Source organism: Ustilaginoidea virens, chromosome 5, assembly GCF_000687475.1.
Source record: "Ustilaginoidea virens chromosome 5, complete sequence".
NCBI lineage: Eukaryota > Fungi > Ascomycota > Sordariomycetes > Hypocreales > Clavicipitaceae > Ustilaginoidea > Ustilaginoidea virens.
In genome coordinates this window covers 4,332,006-4,349,772 of record NC_057320.1, presented here as the reverse complement: position 1 = coordinate 4,349,772, position 17,767 = coordinate 4,332,006, and the positions used below count along the sequence as shown (strand labels likewise).

The 17,767-nt window shown below is 57.7% G+C and overlaps 8 protein-coding genes across 8 annotated transcripts; 4 read left to right on the top strand and 4 right to left on the bottom strand.

Annotated features, from left to right (window-relative positions):
- Nucleotides 1–23: 23 nt before the first annotated feature.
- Nucleotides 24–1,446, bottom strand: UV8b_06882 (uncharacterized protein; the record flags this gene model as incomplete). Its single annotated transcript, XM_043144379.1, has 3 exons — nucleotides 24–1,108; nucleotides 1,209–1,371; nucleotides 1,423–1,446. 3 exons carry the CDS (start codon nucleotides 1,444–1,446, stop codon nucleotides 24–26), a joined length of 1,272 nt encoding a protein of 423 aa, XP_043000314.1.
- Nucleotides 1,447–2,588: 1,142 nt separating this feature from the next.
- Nucleotides 2,589–3,539, top strand: UV8b_06881 (uncharacterized protein; the record flags this gene model as incomplete). Its single annotated transcript, XM_043144378.1, has 1 exon — nucleotides 2,589–3,539. One exon carries the CDS (start codon nucleotides 2,589–2,591, stop codon nucleotides 3,537–3,539), a length of 951 nt encoding a protein of 316 aa, XP_043000313.1.
- A 933-nt stretch (nucleotides 3,540–4,472) lies between these two features.
- Nucleotides 4,473–6,673, bottom strand: UV8b_06880 (uncharacterized protein; the record flags this gene model as incomplete). Its single annotated transcript, XM_043144377.1, has 2 exons — nucleotides 4,473–4,503; nucleotides 4,626–6,673. The coding sequence occupies 2 exons, from the start codon at nucleotides 6,671–6,673 to the stop codon at nucleotides 4,473–4,475; spliced, it is 2,079 nt and encodes a 692-aa protein (XP_043000312.1).
- A 2,120-nt stretch (nucleotides 6,674–8,793) lies between these two features.
- On the top strand, nucleotides 8,794–10,578 carry UV8b_06879 (uncharacterized protein; the record flags this gene model as incomplete). Its single annotated transcript, XM_043144376.1, has 2 exons — nucleotides 8,794–10,186; nucleotides 10,265–10,578. The coding sequence occupies 2 exons, from the start codon at nucleotides 8,794–8,796 to the stop codon at nucleotides 10,576–10,578; spliced, it is 1,707 nt and encodes a 568-aa protein (XP_043000311.1).
- A 397-nt stretch (nucleotides 10,579–10,975) lies between these two features.
- On the top strand, nucleotides 10,976–11,206 carry UV8b_06878 (uncharacterized protein; the record flags this gene model as incomplete). Its single annotated transcript, XM_043144375.1, has 1 exon — nucleotides 10,976–11,206. One exon carries the CDS (start codon nucleotides 10,976–10,978, stop codon nucleotides 11,204–11,206), a length of 231 nt encoding a protein of 76 aa, XP_043000310.1.
- Nucleotides 11,207–11,975: 769 nt separating this feature from the next.
- UV8b_06877 (uncharacterized protein) lies at nucleotides 11,976–12,975 on the top strand (the record flags this gene model as incomplete). Its single annotated transcript, XM_043144374.1, has 3 exons — nucleotides 11,976–12,134; nucleotides 12,206–12,426; nucleotides 12,513–12,975. 3 exons carry the CDS (start codon nucleotides 11,976–11,978, stop codon nucleotides 12,973–12,975), a joined length of 843 nt encoding a protein of 280 aa, XP_043000309.1.
- A 1,317-nt stretch (nucleotides 12,976–14,292) lies between these two features.
- On the bottom strand, nucleotides 14,293–15,088 carry UV8b_06876 (uncharacterized protein; the record flags this gene model as incomplete). Its single annotated transcript, XM_043144373.1, has 2 exons — nucleotides 14,293–14,836; nucleotides 14,973–15,088. The coding sequence occupies 2 exons, from the start codon at nucleotides 15,086–15,088 to the stop codon at nucleotides 14,293–14,295; spliced, it is 660 nt and encodes a 219-aa protein (XP_043000308.1).
- A 479-nt stretch (nucleotides 15,089–15,567) lies between these two features.
- On the bottom strand, nucleotides 15,568–17,057 carry UV8b_06875 (uncharacterized protein; the record flags this gene model as incomplete). Its single annotated transcript, XM_043144372.1, has 3 exons — nucleotides 15,568–15,920; nucleotides 16,053–16,934; nucleotides 17,027–17,057. 3 exons carry the CDS (start codon nucleotides 17,055–17,057, stop codon nucleotides 15,568–15,570), a joined length of 1,266 nt encoding a protein of 421 aa, XP_043000307.1.
- Nucleotides 17,058–17,767: the final 710 nt, after the last annotated feature.

Sequence of the window (17,767 nt, the reverse complement as noted above, 5' to 3'; positions counted from 1 at the left end):
CCCCCCCCCCCCCGGACTTCCCATCACGTCAGCCTCCACACGCCATCGTCCACCGCAATGCCCACCTCCCTCCCCTCGTCGATGCTCCTGCGCCCCGCCTCGAGGATGGCCGTCGTGGCCACCGTGTTGGCCAGCGTGGGCAGGCCCTTTGCATCCAGGTCCTCGGGCGTGGCCCGGCCCTCGTTGACGGCCCGGCACCCGTCGACAAACTTCTCGAGCGACACGTACCCGTACCCCGACTGGCCGTTGAAGTTGCCGTCCTCGTCGGGCGCGTACCGCATGTAGAAGGGGTTGAGCCACTGCACCTGGCCGGCCGCGTCGTCGGCCACGTCGTAGCCCCGGCGGGCCTGGTCGACGCGCACCTCGCCCCCGGCCGCCAGGTAGTGGAAGTGCTGGCTGGTGTGGACGCCCGCGCGCTGCGGCGCCGTCCACGACGACGTGAAGACGCCCACGCCCACGCCCACGCCCGCACCCGCGCCCGCGCCCGCGCCGCGCCGTTGCGCCCACGTCACCACCAGCGAGATGGTGTCCTCGGTCCCGGCCGCGCACCCCAGGCCCGTGGCCACGCCCGTCGACGCCGCCGCCGCCACCTTGACGGGCACGTACCCCAGCGGGCCGACCATGGAGTCGCACACGTCGACGTGGTGGCTGTTGAGGTAGTACGAGATGTCCGAGTCGCGGCCCGCCCAGGCCCGGAACGTCTCCAGCTGCGACTTGGGCTGCGACATGTAGCCGTAGAAGTAGTTGAAGGCGCCGAGGCTGCGGGCCCGGAAGCGCGCGTCCGCGTAGGCCGGGTCGAAGCGCTTGTGGTGCTCGACCATGACGTGCACGCCCTTGGCGCGGGCGCGGCGCACCAGGTCCTGGTGATGGTCGAGCCGCTGGACGGCCGGCTTGGTGACGAGCACGTGGATGCCGCGCTCGATGGCGTACAGCGCGATGGGGTAGTGCGTCGGGTCGGGCGTGAAGATGGTGATGGCGTCGCCGGGCCGAAGGCCGTCAATCGCCGACTTGTACGCCTCGGCGTCCCTTTGGTCGTCGGCCGGGAAGGATTCGAACGACGTGTCGAGGCCGTTGTAGACCTGGGTGATGTGCTTGTCAAGATGCTGGCCTGCCATCGTCAGCCTGTCGTCTCTTTTCCCTTCCTTTGTGCTTTTGCCCCGTCTTCTTCGCCTCTTCTCGGGGAAGGGGGGGGGGGCGGTTTGACGCACGGATAGCGGGAAACTTGGTCCCGTTGACTCCCACCATGCCCAGCTTGCCGACCTTGCCCCGTCGACGAAGGTCAAAGAGCGTGAGGCCGACAACGCCGACTTTCTTGTCCGAGCCGGACATGCCCCCGTCCACGAAGCCCGTGGTGTACTCTCCCGTGCCCACCTTTGCCATTGTCAGCCAGAGCAACGCCGTTGGACCCGTTTCATCACTCACCATCAACACATTGAGACCTGCCATGGCGTGCGGGGTCTCGCCAGACTTGCCAATCGGAGACGGGGGACAAGAAGAAGAAGAAGAAGAAGAAGAAGAAGAAGAAGAAGAAGAAGAAGAAGAACAAGGGGCAGCGGCGAAAACAAAGGCTTGCCACGGGGATGAAAAATGCCACACACTTGTTCTCGTTGACTCTACTGCCCGGCGTGGGATGCAGGTGTGTGCTCAGGCTGCCAGCAGAAAAAAGCGACGTGCTTTGCCAAGCAAGGTTGAACTGGAGGCCAATATTGGGAACAACCTGGCTTTGCACTTTGAAGCTCAGCTCAGCTCAACCCCAGTCATTCAGGTCGATGCAGAACCGACGGGATGGCGCAGCGGGGTGCCCTCGACAGGCAGGTGGCAGGGGGCACACGACAGCCGGCAGGTAATAGGTGGCCAGGTGACAATGGTGCTCTCTATTTCCGACGTCGCTGCATTTATTAGCCGACCAGTGGGTATTTTCCCTTATACCCGACGGCTCCGCGGCGGCTCCACCGCTGGTGCGGAAATCTCCCCCGAGCCCGACCGACTCTCGGTGCTTCCTGGCCCGAAGGCTTCCTGGCCCGAAGGCTTCCTTTTATCCAAAGTTCAAACCCAAACACGTTGGCCACGTTGGCGGGCTGGTAGGACCCGCCAGGTGCCTGCATGGCAAGAAGAAGACACAGTGTTTCTTTAGCTTCTGCCGGCTGCGTCGCCGCCCTCGAGCACGGAGCGCCGTTCGCCGTCGTGCTCCTCGATACTGTATCCCGGGCCATGCCGAACCGTCTGCGCCAGGCAGGCTAGTCCCGTGGCTGGCAACTTGGACGACCGGGAATCCCGAGCACCCCGCAAGCGAACGCTCCAGGGTCCAGAGTCTCTCTACCGCTTCCCCTGCCATGCCAGAGGCCACAGTACCCGCTGGAATGGAACCGGCTGTCGTGCGTGAGGCCACGCGCCCATCCGAGCTCGATTATAAAGCATCCCCGAGACGCCTTCATCGTTGTTTTCCTTCTGCTCTTTCCCACAGACTCCAGCAAAGGCGCACTAGTTGGCAAAACTCCGTCAATCTGGGGTACCGCTGAAAAACAAAGAAGGAAAATAAAAACACAAAGCAACCCGTCCATTGTCCCTCCCTTACACTGGCCGCCACCATGTCGGCACGACGACCTCTCCCCTGCGGCATTTACGCCCCCACCATGACCTTCTTCGACCCCGAAACAGAAGACCTCGACATCCCCTCCATCAAACGGCACGCCAAGCGCCTGGCCCAGGCCGGCCTGGCCGGCCTGGTCACCATGGGCTCCAACGGCGAGGCCGTCCACTGCACCAGGGAGGAGAAGCTGGCCGTCACCCGGGCGACCCGCGAAGCCCTCGACGAAGCCGGCTTCTCCTCGACCCCCATCATCATGGGCGCCACCGAGGCCAGCGTCCGGGGCACCATCGAGCTGAGCAGGCTGGCCGCCGGCGCCGGCGCCGACTACACCCTCCTGCTGCCGCCGTCCTACTACCGCGCCCAGGTGGACGACGCCTCCGTCGTCGGCTACTTCACCGCCGTCGCCGACGCCAGCCCCCTCCCCGTCGTCGTCTACAACTACCCCGGCGCCGTGGCCGGAGTCGACCTCGACAGCGAGACGCTCGTCCGGCTCGCCGCGCATCCCAACATCGTCGGCACCAAGTTCACCTGCGGAAACACGGGCAAGCTGACCCGGGTGGCCGTGGGGACCGACGCCAAGACCCCCTTCCACCAGGGCTCGGGGTACATGGCCTTTGGCGGCTTGTGCGACTTCACCCTGCAGACGCTGGTGAGCGGCGGCAGCGGAATCATTGCCGGCGGCGCCAACGTCATGCCCAAGGTCTGCGTGCGGGTCTGGGACCTGTACGCCCGGGGGGACAGGGACGACGCCCAGGCGCTGCAAAAGATCCTGAGTCGCGGCGACTGGTCCCTGACCAAGTACGCCGTCGCCGGCACCAAGCAGGCCATCCAGCTGCACTATGGCTACGGAGGGCACCCCCGACGGCCCTTGGGGAGGTTGGATGACGCCAAGCTTCGGCTTATCGAGGAGGGAATTCGCGAGGTCATGGAGATTGAAAAGTCCTTGTAGAATAAGCACAGTCCCCTCTTGTCGTTTTCGCGTTGCAAGCGTGGTCATGACCCCGGTCATCGTCGGTATACTCCGTAATCGCGTTGCCAAGCTCTTGCCATCCCCATGCGCCATCAGAAATACGCCAAGCTCCGTCGCCTCCCATGCCGGTTTCCCATGTATTGCCGTGAAACGCAGGGCTGTCGTTCGCCATCAGGATGGGCAGTTCATCCCAAGCTTGAGCGTTGAAGAATTGTCCATTCTTCACAGCAAGGTTCTGACGCTTGAATATCTCCGTATCGTTCGGTCAAGTCACCGACATGTTGCACAACGCGGGCAAAACAGCCAGATGCCGCCCCGGTATGGGCAGCAATTTCGACTAGAATACAAAAGACGCCGACGGCAAAGCACTCAAACCATGCTGACAGCCCAGCCCATTAGTCCCCATCAGCTGCCTCGTCCTTCATCTACGCCGAGACTTGGCTCCAGCCTCGCACGATGGCCATCGCCGCTCCTCGGAGACCACGTGGTCTGCCGAAACGCAATTCGACGACTCAACGAGACACGCGAGCTGGGTTACGGTAATTGTACATGCCCCAGGCTTGAGACGAGGTTGGGGTGCGGCGGCCGGGACGGTCTTTGCCAGTGCTGTGCCGACTGTTGCGGTCTACAGACACCTAGAGGTTTGCGAAAATACCGGCCGTGGCCCGTAACGGAATGGAACGTTAACAATGAAGCAGAGGCTCATACAAGTAAGAAGGGAAGGTGCCTTCTCCGTCAGTCAGTATGTCGTTACGTGTATCCCGCCTGGTCATGGTTTTCAGTCTTTTTCTTCACGGTATTGGCCAGGAACAAAATCACCAATTATACGCCGTGTACAAGTCTTCATTTCAGTAGTCCGCTTTGTAAATAGACTGTTGTATATGTCAAGTATCTTATATTCAACGTGTTCCATTACTCATACCCTGCGCCACGTTTCCAAGGACTGTGGGAAAGGAAATCAATTAGTCTTTTTCGATGATTCAAGAAAAAGAAACAAGAAGCAAGGACTGGAGGAAGGACAGATGGACAGAAATAAAGAGGAAAAATGGTCGCCCCCGGACTCACCTGGCATTGTTTACTTGGCGAGGCCCGGCAGGCGGCGGGCTCGTGTGCGTCGTCGTCGTGGCCGCAGGAGGAGCGGAGCGGAAAGGGCTTGGCTCCCTGCTAGCAGGGAACAGCGGCATCGAGGGGCTTACCGGAGAAGCAGACCTGTTGACCGAGTGTTGCGGATGAAGATGGCCATCGTCATCTTCCAAGTCCAAGCCTGACTTGAAGTTGCCCTTGTCACCTCTGGCTGTGACAGCCAAAGCATCCAGCTCGGTAGTCGTGTTCAGATGATTTTGCGAACGCATAAACGAGGCGCGATCATCGGCCATGTACTGATACCTGGCATCTGGGTTCCTGCGGAAAAACGTGACCGAGGTGGAGATGATGACCATGATGAGGAGGACCAGAGAAAACGTGGCATTGAGGATGAAAAAGACCACGCCGACAACACCACGGACAATACCCGGCGCGTGGAAAACGTCGGAAAATACTAGTAGAAAGACCGCATTGATAAAGTTGATGACGTAGATGGCAATATTAAACGAGTTTGTCGGCTTGTCCATCCAGGGGCGCATAACTGATGAGGCAATGACTGCGGCTAGTTCGAGAAGAAGGAGCCCGATAGCCTGTGCCAGCCCTGCCTTTTGCCCAAACGCAATAAACATGGCTTTAATAAGAATGTATATAAGGACCGGAGCAACAAAGTAGTATGCTGATGCGCGGAACTGGATATAGAGAAAGCCCCATTTATTGAGAGTTTGCGGGTCGGAGAAGAGTATGTACGCTGGATTTCGATGCATGGCAATCGAGCGACGGGCGATACGGATAACCTTGCTGGTGCCCCAGCCTAGAATAACCGACAAGGATGCCAAGAAGACCACTGCCAAGGCGGCCTCGGCCGAAGAATCGATCTGGGTCAGCTCCCAAAGGCATAGAATAGCGATTTGCGGGAAGCCAATCAGGCAAAACCGAAACATGACTCCCTTTAGGATGATGCGCCAACCGTTCCGAAACTCGATAAAGCGATGCTTGGCGAGGACGCCTTTGGAAGCACAGACCTCGATTACGCCTTTGAAGAGGGCAAGTCCAACGGCTGTGAAGGCGATTAATAAACAGAAGAATGTCAGTCCCGTCATGAAGAGATTCGTCGACTCAATCTTGGAGCGGAAGGCTACTCGCTGAATGCCAAAAACCACGTATGCGCCAGATTCCGTCATGGTATTACCACGCCGGAAAAGACGAGCAGCAACGCTGCTTACGGCATCGGGCAGCAGAAGCGCGCCGCCTCGTTCCACCATTTCCAGGCTGCGCTTCTGGACCTGGACAGAAATGGTCTGAAGGGTGGAAAAGATGTTGGAGGGTGTTCCGCCTGTGGCGCGTTGGTACCAGGTAAAGATTCGCTGCATGAAATGGACGGGGATTATGCCCATTGACCACTGGAAGTTCTGAGTCCAGGCCTGCGCAATGGGCGGCAGGTGGACGCTGGTCAACCCGATGATGGCCTGGGCCTGAAAGTATCCGAGAAGGGAGAGCGAGTTGGAAGCTACGTGAGCGGCGGTGTTCAGATGGCCACGACCACTCACGACTCCCGAGGCCAGGAGAGCCAACCCAGCAATAATGGCTGTTGCCCATTTGATGCCAATCACATCGACCGTCTTTCCGTTGGAGATTTGTGCTTCCACACAGGCAATTTGCGTGTTTGAATCGGTCAGGTTCATTCGCACCTGGACAGTAGCATCCAGGTCAGGGATGCTAAAGGCGATTCCAGGAACGTCCTTGGTGGCGTCGGAGCTGACGGGGACGTTGAAGGAGAGTTTTGTTTTGCCGGGAATCATGGGGCAAAGCCCGTCAAGGCCCTTTATATCACACGGGCTGACTGTTTTGGTAATGATGGGTAGGCCGTAAACGACGACGGATAGCTGAAATACGACTTTGCCTTGCACGGAAGAGGTTGCGACGACGTTGATATCGGCCGAGTTGTTGCCGGGTGTATAGACGACGTTGAAGAGACTCGCTTCGAATTTGGAATCCTTTTGGCACGAGTTGAGCGACGTAGATAGAAGCATCCTCTCGGAAGCGACGAATGACGGCCAAACCACAAAGGCCGCTAGGAGGTTTGCGGCGGATCGAAAGAAGCGCATCTTGGTTTCTGGTAGTGACAATTGGTTGGGTCAAAGTCAACAGGATGTCGGCGAGCACCTCAAGGCTGGTCCACCCAGCCTGCCAGGCGGCGAATCGAGTTCACCAGCCGTGAAGTAAATGCAAAGTGCATGTATTCCCCCCCCCCTTGCCCTCAGCTATTGTCGGAATTCGACCGGTTGAGAGGAGCAACGACAGAGACAGCGACGTTATGGGCGTGATGGGCGTGATGACGATTCATTAAGAGAATGCAACGGTCTCGAACGACATGATCAGCGTTTCAGCAGTTGTGTCTTGGTATCGCGTGGAGTGTGTCGGCGCCGACGAACAAGTCTAGTCGTGGAGCGAGTCGAGGTTGACGGAAGGGTCCCGGCTGGGAAAAGACTGCACTGCAGCAAACGAGAAAGGAAGCCAAAGTTTCGAGGCAAGGCAGGGAGTGACTTATTCTTCTCAAAGTCAACGCCAACGAAGGGGCGTCAAGGCTCTGCAGCGATCGGAAATCGTGTGTCGAGCACACGAGAGAGGGTGAGTGAGGGATGCAGCTGAAGGGGGTTACCGGTGCACCCCTGTCGAGCCTCCAGATGGCCATCTTTTCGGTTCATCATGGGGAGACATGGCTAGGGCTTGCGTCCGAGCTTTAGCCTTGTCAGGTCTCAAGGGGACGGGCATATAGACCAGGTACTCCGTATTGTCTGGTGGTTGCTGCATGTTGATGTCTCATGTCTCAAAAGCCGGCAAGCCTCAATGCAACTGCCACCGGCGCCAGGCGCCACGGGCAAGTTTAGGGACTGGGTCGCTGACGAGGGGGGCGCATTCTGCCAGGGGCCAGGGATAGCCAATCAAACCAGGGTGTTGTAAGGGTTGTTGCTCATGCTCCGTACCGGACGGACCGTCTTACGGTCAATGCTCTGGCCTGCATAAATTGTGAATTTCTCAGTAACTAGGTACCTACCTAACCTATACCTTTTGTGCAGAGACAGAGTAGAGCTGCCCGGACCAACCGCAGGCAAGGAAGGGTTCAATGAACAAGAAACAACAACAAACAAGATGAAATCAAGAAAGGCATTGACTCGGTTTTTTTGAGCTTTCCTCACAAACTCGAGCAGCAGTCTTTCGTATCATGTATGCAACGCCGACCAACGGCGTTCAACGGCGTTCAACATTTGTCCCTGAAGTACGAAGTACTCCGCACTTTTGTCCGGGGCCTAAGCTGATTGGGCCACTGCCAATTGCCGCCGCGATTGGCCGTCCAACAAACCCACCTGCGCAGGAATCGAACCAGCGGGCAGCCGGCCAAAAAAGAAAAAATAAATAGAGAAACGAATCGCTAACAACACCTCACGCCGAGTCCGGAGAGCCAGGCAGTCGTCGGAATGTCAGCAAGAAGAAGGCGTGCCCATTACACTTATCAATTAATCGATCCATCGTGGCCTTCCCAGCCTCTGGACTAGTAAAAAGACATCGTCGCGAGAAACGACAACCCCTTTGCCGGTTCCCTACTCTGCACTCTGCACGCCTCACCTAGTGCTTACCCCGAGTTTCCGCAACTTCAACGCGGTGTCCGTCTCCTTCTCTGCACCTGTTGCGGCGCCCACAGGAATGCAGATTGCTAGGCCGCCCTTTCCCCTTATTTTCCTTTTGCAGTGCCGAACCTGGAGTTTCGGAAGCATGGGGGAGCGCCCAAGGTTATGACGGATGGACTGAACAATCATCAAGCCCGCAAACCAGACGCACGACGAGCTTGAGTGCCATACAGCAGCCACCCATTTTTAACACTGATGCCGTTTCTCATCCGTCGCCTCATGCGTTTCGACTTGGAAACTAATCTCCACCTTCCCAAACTTCTCAGTCGAGCACCCGGGGCCTGGGCGTGTGTGACCAATTGCGTTCCTGAACGTGCATAGATAAGCTTCACCCACAGCCGGACTCTCCATCACTTTCACCAAGGCGTGATAAATCCTCCTTCTCTCCCTCCCTTGTCCTCTTCCCCGCACTCACCTTCTTTTGCCACTTGGACGGCTGCATCCTCAGACAGCTGGTATTCACCATGACAGGCAGCGAGGTTGATGCCAGCCCTGTGGTTGGCAGGGCAGATGAAGAGTCGGGACAGATCGACTCAAGCACTGAACGCACTCCGCTGCTGCGACCCACGCGCCGAGATGGCGACGCGCAAGTCCCCCACGCCAACGGCTCCAGTCTTCCGAGCAGCCGGGAGGAAGAGCAGACAATCATCGTCAAAGAAGAGTCCTTTGGCAAGCTCGCTGTCATCATGGGCACCACCTGGGTGGGCGTGTTTCTCGGCGCCATCGACTCAACCATCATTGCTACCTTGTCGGCCCCGATTGCGAGTGAATTCAAGTCCCTCAGCTTGATGTCATGGCTTGCCACGGCCTATCTCATCTCCAATGCCGCGTGCCAGCCCATCTCGGGTCGCCTCACCGACATCTTTGGTCGTGGTCCCGGCCTGGTCTTGAGCAACGTCTTCTTTGCTGCTGGCAACTTGATCTGCGGCCTGGCTAGGGACGAAAAGACCATGATTCTGGGTCGAGTCGTTGCCGGCATGGGCGGCGGCGGCCTGATGAGCATATCAACCTTTCTGGGGTCCGATCTGATCCCGCTCCGGAACAGAGGCCTCGTCCAAGGCCTCGGCAACGTCTTCTACGGCTCCGGCGCCATGCTGGGGGGTGTCTTTGGCGGCCTGATCAACGACCACACGAGACTGGGTTGGCGCCTCGCCTTTCTGATGCAGGTGCCTCCGGTTTTGCTGTCGGCCGTGGCGGCCTATTTCCTCGTCAAGGTGCCTCCCAAGCAGTCTGACAAGTCATACCTGGCGCGCATCGATTTTCCCGGCGTCTTCTTGACCTCGTCGTTCCTCATATTGCTGCTCCTTGGACTCAATTCCGGCGGCAACCAGGTTCCCTGGACACATCCTCTGCCTCTCGTCACGATTCCCCTGTCCGTGATGCTGTTTGCCGCTTTCTTGTGGTGGGAGAGCCGTGCCCAACAGCCCATCATCCCCGTCCGGCTTCTCGCCTCCCGCACCGTGCTGGCGGCGTGCTTCACCAATCTTCTTGGCACCATGGTCGTTCTCACCGTCGTCTTCTACGTGCCCCTGTACTTACAAGTCCTTGGCGAGACCGCCACGAATGCCGGCCTCAGAATTCTACCGTTCCCCATCGGTGGGGCGCTTCTGCCCGTCGCGGCAGGGTACGCGATGAAGCGAACTGGTCGATTTGTAGCCCTCGGCATCGCCAGCATGACTGTGCTCATTGCCGGCATCGTCTTCCTGACGTTGATGGGTCGGGAGTCCTCCGTCTGGCTCACCACTGCGTCTTTCTTCTGCGTAGGCGGTGGTTACGGCTCCATGCTGACCATCACGCTGCTTGCGTGCATCGCCGCCGTCGACCACTCGCAACAGGCTGTTGTCACATCTGCCACTTGTATGTCACGGGACCAATCTCGTCTGTTTTTTCTTGCGTTGAAAAGCACGCTTTGCTAACGTGTGCTGCACGTCAAAGACCTAGCTAGAAGTCTCGGCGGTACCATCGGCATCACCGTAGGTTCGGCCGTATATCAAAACGTGCTCAAGGCTCGCTTGTGGGACCACTTTGGCGACCTGCCCAACGCTGCGGAGGAGATTGGACGCATCAGAGATGACTTGAGCGAGCTTCTTCACCTGCCTGATGGCTGGTATGACGGCGTCATTGAGTCCTTCATGGACGCCTTTAGAGGGGTTTGGTTGACCACGCTGGGCTTGTCCATTGCAGGCCTGATATGCGTCTCCCTGATGAGACATTACACCCTCCACGCGACATTGGATAGGCGTTCATGAGGACCCACGCGGGAGAAGATGATTCAACCGGTGTTTTTTTTTTTTTTTTTTTTTTTTTTTTTTGGGCCACTGAAAGCCAGAGGGAACGAAAATCCTCGTAATGGGGGTTGAAAAGCAAGAAGGAAAAAAAGAAGAAGGAAGGAAGGAAAAGCTAGCAGAGGGAGAATCATGTTCGTAGCATTGTAGCAGGTCCTTTTCTATACACTAGACGCAGCATGTTCAACGCTCGCTGTGACTAGGGTTTGGTAACTTTGGTTCAAAACTGGACGGCAGCCATCCCGCAGTCGGCCTTTGCGGCGGGCATGTCAGCGCACAGCCACCCTGATGCCTGCCTCATCAGGCGCATCAGGTGCATCAGGCATCATCCGCGAGCAATTTATTGGCGGTTCTGTGGCAAATGCTGAGCGGCGTGTTCTCTGATCAATACGAGGTTGGGGGACACGGGACATGGGGACAAACGACCGGCGTGACACGGGAGCAGCAACGGGAGCAGCAACAGGCACGAGCAGCAACAGGAACAGGAAAGGCCTCAACGGGCCCTTCGGCAAGTGGGCGACGGTGCCTGGTGCTAGCTACACTTGACTTAATTCAGTTAAAGCACCACGCACCGCACAGCACCGAGCCGTAGTAAGTATTGAGTGCTAGTGTCCGTGGCGCAGGCGCCAAAGAGGCGCCCGCTCGCGAGGCCGACTACATACTGTACATGTAGTATTCTTGGCAGCCAATTGCGCGTGGCTGGGGCTGGCGGATCAGTTCTGGTGCAGCTGAGGAGGCCTGACAGAAGCCCGACCGAGCAAATACCTGCTCATGGCTCCAGGTGTCCGTGGCTCAGCCTTTGTCGGTGCCAACGTAATCACATTCTCCTTTCTTCCCACCATCGTGCCTATTCCGGGTTGACTTGACTGTACGTTACGCCAAGGCGCTGGTTTTCCCCTTGCACTGCCTTTGTGCCCTTGTCCTGTGCTGCATGCCCTCCGGCTTTGCGGCTTCAGCGGCTCAGCCTCAGTCCTCGTGACGACGACTTTTCCCTCCGTGACCGCATGCAGGGACCCCGGCGCCCCGGGTTTGTTTCAAACTCTAACTCGTTGACACAGAAACAGCTGAGCTGTGCTGTGCTATGTTGCGTTGCGACTTTGCTCTTCCAGCTTCGCATTCTCCCAGGCGTCTTCACTCTACGCTACTTCCACCCCGTCTCTTATCAGCGCTCCGCCGTTTCTAACCTCAACACGGCTCCTGGCTTTTGCTCCAGCAAGTTAGGACCCAGTGGCCCATACCCACCTTTGCCCAGCCGCCAGCCGTCACCGCCAGCCGTCACCGCCAGCCGCCAACCGCCAACCGCCAACCGCCAACCGCCAACCGCCAAAACTCATTAGCCATCAACTGGCAATTCCCACATCATGGGCCTCGAGTTCGATCCCGACCTGGTCCCCAGGATCAAGTTGGGCCTGCACTGTGCCCAGATTGTCCTCGCCCTCGTCGCCTGGTGCATGGCTATTGCCGTCTTTTCCGGCAAGGACGCCAAAATCGTGGGCAACAATGGCTGGGCTTTTGGTGTCGTAAGCCCCCCCCCCCCCTTTCTTACGCTACCGATAGATAGCCCAGCAAAGCCTGACGTCTTCTTTGCCAGTTCTTCTTAACCATCCCCGCCTGGACGTACCTCATCATGACGCCTCGGTTCGCGCGCACGAGGCGGTTTGCCGAGCCGCACGCCATGCTGGCTGTGGATGTCGTCTTCACCGTCATATGGCTGTCGGCCTTTGCCGCGCAGGCAGCCTACAACACGTCCGGGCTTTGCGGCCAGGTCTGCGGCGTCAGCAAAGGCGTCGTTGCGCTCGGCATCTTCGTCTGGTAGGTTTCGGGCTGCATTTTTCCACCAAGCCGTGCCCGCCTCGCGCCTTGCGACTAATCACCAGCCCGGTGCCGTCTATTACTAGCCTTTTCTTCGGTGCCACCACGTTCGTCAGCGCCTATACGCTTACGTACTGGAAATTCCACGGCAGCTTGCCGGGATACGATAATCGCAAGCTTCGCGGCGGCGACAGCAACATTGACCCCGACAAAGCCGCCTTCTCCATGGCCCCCCACGGCGAGGAAGCCTACCAACGTGTCGACGCCAACGACCAAGACGGCAGTGGCAGCGGCAGTGCCTACGCCGACGCCGGCCGCTACGGCCACGCCAAGCCATACAGCCACGGAGGAGAGGAGGAAGACGACGACCCGGACCGCTACGGCGCCCTGCCCCCTCGCAGGACAGAGCTCTTCAGCCAAGACACAGAGTACAGCTCTGGTGGTGCCGGGCTGCCGCCTGCCTCTCACACGTACGGCGCCCTGCGAGACGACTACGACCAAGAACCTGCAAAGTTCCCCGCCGCAAACTACGACCGCGTGGTCAGATGAGCACCAACGCTTTGTACAAATTTCGTCATCCGGTACATTGGTTTTCATGTCCTGCTTCGACTGGCCCTGCTTTTTTTTTTTTTAAAAAAAAAAAAAGAATTCTTATTTGGAAATGACAATACTCAGTGACAAGTTATTGCGATAGATGGAGATGCTCGATTCGGATGGCACCGACGTGGCACCCTTGGCGTTCTTATTGGGGCAGTGGCTTTCCACTTCGCTAGCGCGAAGTCCTTTGCATGGAGCTTGACGAGCCACGTCCATGCACTTTTTGATTGTGTACACCTGCATGTTGTGACGACCAAGAATGGGTCGCAGCTCACGAATCTGTAGCGCAATCATGGGCACTCTTTTCATGCCCCTTAAATCCTGGGATGCATGTTTGTAAGACATATTGACCAGGGAAAGCGGAGCTTGGCCTGGAGAATTGCGAAGAAATAGGAAGGCCAGCAGACAGGGCGCAGCTCTTTCCGCTTCCCCCCTTTCAGATTCCATGAGGCCGTCGCATAGGCAGTTAGAATCACCTGGTAGCTAATTGGGCAGAAATCCCAATGTCTGGGAATTAGTCAATAAAATGGGACAGCATTGGAAGCCTTGCATTGCGTTGCATTGCGAATACGCAAAATAGGCGGTGAGATTCTGCCGTGCCTCAGAAGCCCACTTGCAGGCGGCATCCAGAGGATGATGCAATAAAAATGTACTACATAGGATTATCTAGGCGTTTTGGGAAATAGCGAGCTCATGCGTATATTACTATTGTAGTGCGTTGCGTTGCGTCGCGTTGCGGGATGATAAGGCGATGAATTAGGGCAGCTATTTTCTCGCAGCTTACTTGTTGCGCTGAAACGTGAGGCCGCACAAGGCGCCTGGCGGCTTTATTGGGCTTCATACTTCGTATACTGCGATAGCTGCATACTAAGCTCTACTGTAGTCTGGTAGCCACTACAGCAGATTGCAGCAGCCAAGGCGGACTGGTCTTGCCCGCCCAGATGCCTCCGCTTCCCTCTGCCTAGGACGGCGACAGACCGGCATCAGCATACTTGTACTCCAAGCGTGTCACTTGGCCCACCTAGGTATATAATTGAGATTGAATGAAAAGAAAAAAAAAACGCCCAGGCGCCGATAATGCCTCCCCAGAGTCTAACGCAGTCCAACGCAGTCCAACGCAGTCCAACGCAGTCCAACGCAGTCCAACGCAGTCCAACGCAGTCCAACGCAGTCCAACGCAGTCTGACGCAGTCTGACGCGCAAACCCATCGTCACCCACCCACCCGCCTCGGCAGCAAAGCCACGCTCCCCCGATCCCGCGCACTGCCTTCACGCGCCCTGCAATTTCCTGAGCCTCCTCGCAATGTCCCTGGCAGTCTGCTGCATCGGATTCAGCTTGAGATCCCTCGCCATGGCCCCCGTGTCGCTGCCATGCTTGGCCACCAGCCTGCCCAGCCACTCCCTCTCCGCGTCGCTCTGGTGCCGCGCCACCCTCGGCGCCGGGTTGTGCGACTCCTCAATCAGCGCCTTGACCACGTCGGTGGTGCCGTCGTCCTCGCGCGCCTCCCTCTCGGCGATGCCGCCCCATTCGTCGCCGCTGTCGGACCCCGAGTCCGGGCCGTTGAGCGGATCGCCCAGCGGGTTCGGCTTCGCGTCGGCCGTGCCCAGGATGCGCACGATGCGGCCGTCGGCGTCGCGCTCCACCTTGGCCTCGGACACGACGGCCCTGCCCACCGAGGCGATGGCGAACGGGTCGTCCTTGGACGCGCCGAGCCGGGCGCCCAGCTTCTTCTCCGTGCCTCCCGTGGGGGCCTTCAGGCGGGCCAGCAGGCCGAGTCGCTGGTAGTTTTGCGCCAGCGTCGCCTTCTTGTCCCTGGCGAGGCGCGGGTGTCAGACGACAGTCTCGGCGGGCGCGTTTGCAGAAAAAAAAAGAAGAAGAAGAAGAAGAAGAAGAAGAAGAGGCATGGGAGCATGGGAGCATGGGAGCAGGGCCTGGGGTGGGGACGTACCAGTTTTGGGCTATGACGCTGTTGCCGCGCGGGTTGAGGATTTTCTTGGTCCTGTTGGATTGCCTGACGGGCTGCCTGTTGGAGCGGCGCTTCTTCTTTTGCAACTCGCGACCCATGACGGCTGTCTCGGCTCTTGGCTGGTTCGGAGATGGGCAGGAAAGGCTTCGCTGGTGTAAAGGCGGCGATTTGGGCATGGGAAATTTTTCCGTTCGGACAGGTCTCTTATCGATAAGTGTCGTGGGAGGGTTGGCAGCAGGCGAAGCAAAAAGCGGGGCTGTGTGGGGCCCCAGACGGCAGCTATTCCATCCAGGGATGAGGTTGAGGTTCGAGATGAACTCGAGGCGTCTGATGAGGTTTGGTTCACGAACTGCGAGTTATTTAGGTTTTAGGCGCGACATGTGATTTCACGTACGTGGGGTGCGGGGGTAAAAAAAAAAAAAAAAAAAAAAAAAAAAAAAGAAGAAGAAGCAGGAGAGAGAAAGTCGGAAAGGACGGAAGCCTATTATTCGCACCGCTGCCACTTTTTGCAACACGTTTCGCCATGTTCGGGGGGTCCTTTCATCCGGTGACAATTCCCAGCAATTTTTTTTTGTCGTCACACCTTGAACTTTCGCGGATCGAACTTATCAACATTCGCGCTCAGAGGCGCCCCGTCAAATATGTACTCGGACATGAGTTTCCCCGTTGCAGGCCCGTTCTGGATACCCCAGCAGGTGTGGCCGGCTGCAACCCAAACGCCTGGCACGGTTGTAGGTCCAATCAAGGGCCCGCTCTCCTGGCCGAACCGCATATGGCGAGGAAGATAGCACGATTGCTTGGCTTTGATCGGGGCCGATCCGAGAACCGGGCTGAAGGTCTTGATGTATGAAATAATGTCGTCGCACTGCGCTTCGTCGCATTGGACTTGGTCGACCGTGTCTGGGAGCGGAACGCTGCTATCTGGTTCGCCTGGATGAGGGGGGAAAGGGGAAGGGGAGGCGCAACAATATCAGCAAAAAAAAAAAAAAAAAAAAAAAAAAAAAAAAAAAAAAAGTTGTTTACGGCCAGCTGTCCTTGGACAAAGGTGGGATTTTCGCCTACCGCACGCGTACGCTTCGCCAAACGGTCTTGCGTATATCTCTGGGTCTACGCGGCTCCTGTGCAGCCGTTTCTGGCCCAGCTTTGCCCGGTGCTCCGGCACAAAGTCATGGGGAAGCTGTACGTTGGTAAAGACGGCAAACGGAGACACGTCTGCCTCGAAGACGACGCTGTGTGCCCGCAGCCCTTCGACTTTTGCCCGAGGAAGGAGTCTCCCGGTCCACGGGCCGGCCGTAACCACGACGTCGGTCATGTCGGTAAGCTCAACCGTCTCGCCGGTGTTTCTGTCGAGGTATTCCACCTTTTCCAGCCGGGTCTTGGACGTGGCGATCTTGGTGACTTTGGCGTTGGTCTTGATCCGCACGCCAGCCTCTTGCGCCAGCTCGCCAATCGACGTTGTGAACTGGAACGGGTGGACCTGCGACGTCTCCGTCGTTCCGGGGTCGCCCATTTCCGCCCAGCTGGTTATGATATCCCGATCCACCCAGTCTAGTTCTCGCGGCAAGATGGCTTCCGCCAGCAGTTCCTTGGCTGCTCCGTCCTGCTTGGGCAGCGTTTCCCAGGCTTTGCCTTGATCCTGGGCTTGCTGCAGCCGGCCGAGCTTTTGGGAAGAAACGACGGCCTCGAGACTGCCGCACTGAAGATTCCTGTAGCCCCATCTTTGAGCACCGTTGTGTTTGGCGGCTAATTCTGCGTGCAGCCTGTACGACAAGGGGACAAGGCTGGCGGGATACGCCCACAGCGCCAGCAAGCCTCCAGCTTTACCGGAAGCTCCGCCCGCAACGGTAGGGCCGGCTTCTAAAAGAGTGATGCTGTGGCAAGCTGGATTGAACCTCGGATGGCGAGTGAGATAGTAAGCAGTGGTGCAGCCAACAACGCCGCCACCTGTCGAAAAAGAGTCAGTGTTGATATGGCGCAAGCGTTGGGCGTGCGCCTTTGGGAATGGGTGCCGGGGGGGGGGGGGGGGGGCAACGTACCAATTATCACAATGTTGCGCTTCTCTTCCATGGTATGATGATTCAGTTGGACGTAGCGACTTACATAACATGCATATGCGCTCTTGCAGATGGCTCAAACACCGTGCCTGGTGACGGCAGCTGAGTTGTAGCAAAATTGGAGAGGCAGACGGCTACCTTTTTTGCGTTTGACAAAGAGATTTTGCTTTCGAACACGTGCAAGAGCTATAATCGAGCAGCAAAGCAGTGCCGGTTTCCCTTTGTGAATCTCGATATGCCCTCTGATAGCAAAGTTGCATGCTGGAGGCGCACTGTCAAGCCTCCCACACAAAACGACGGGGGGGGGGATGGTAAGGTTGTCCATCTGAAAGCTTGGCACCGCCGCCCAATCAGTACTCAGCATGCCCCTACCCCTCGCTGCTGACATGGACGGTCCCTTGACTGGAGCACAAACTGGCTTCAGACCCTCCGACCCGTGCTGAGTCTTGTTTTGTTTTCCCATTCCATTCCATCGAGTCATCGGGCAAAGCTCGTCCGTCGGCTTGCGGAGAAACCTGCCTGCCGAATCGCTCAACACGGGCGTACGGAGTACAGTTCCTGATTGTGATTCGCACCTTCCTGCGCCGCGTCGATAACGTCATGGCTGTTTGATCCCCGCTGCTCTCCTCGTCTGGTGTTTTCCGTCCGTGCCGGGAGCTTGCTCATGTATCGCCAAAGCATTTGTCATCGCGCCTCTCAACTGCATCACATAGCTCATTCTCC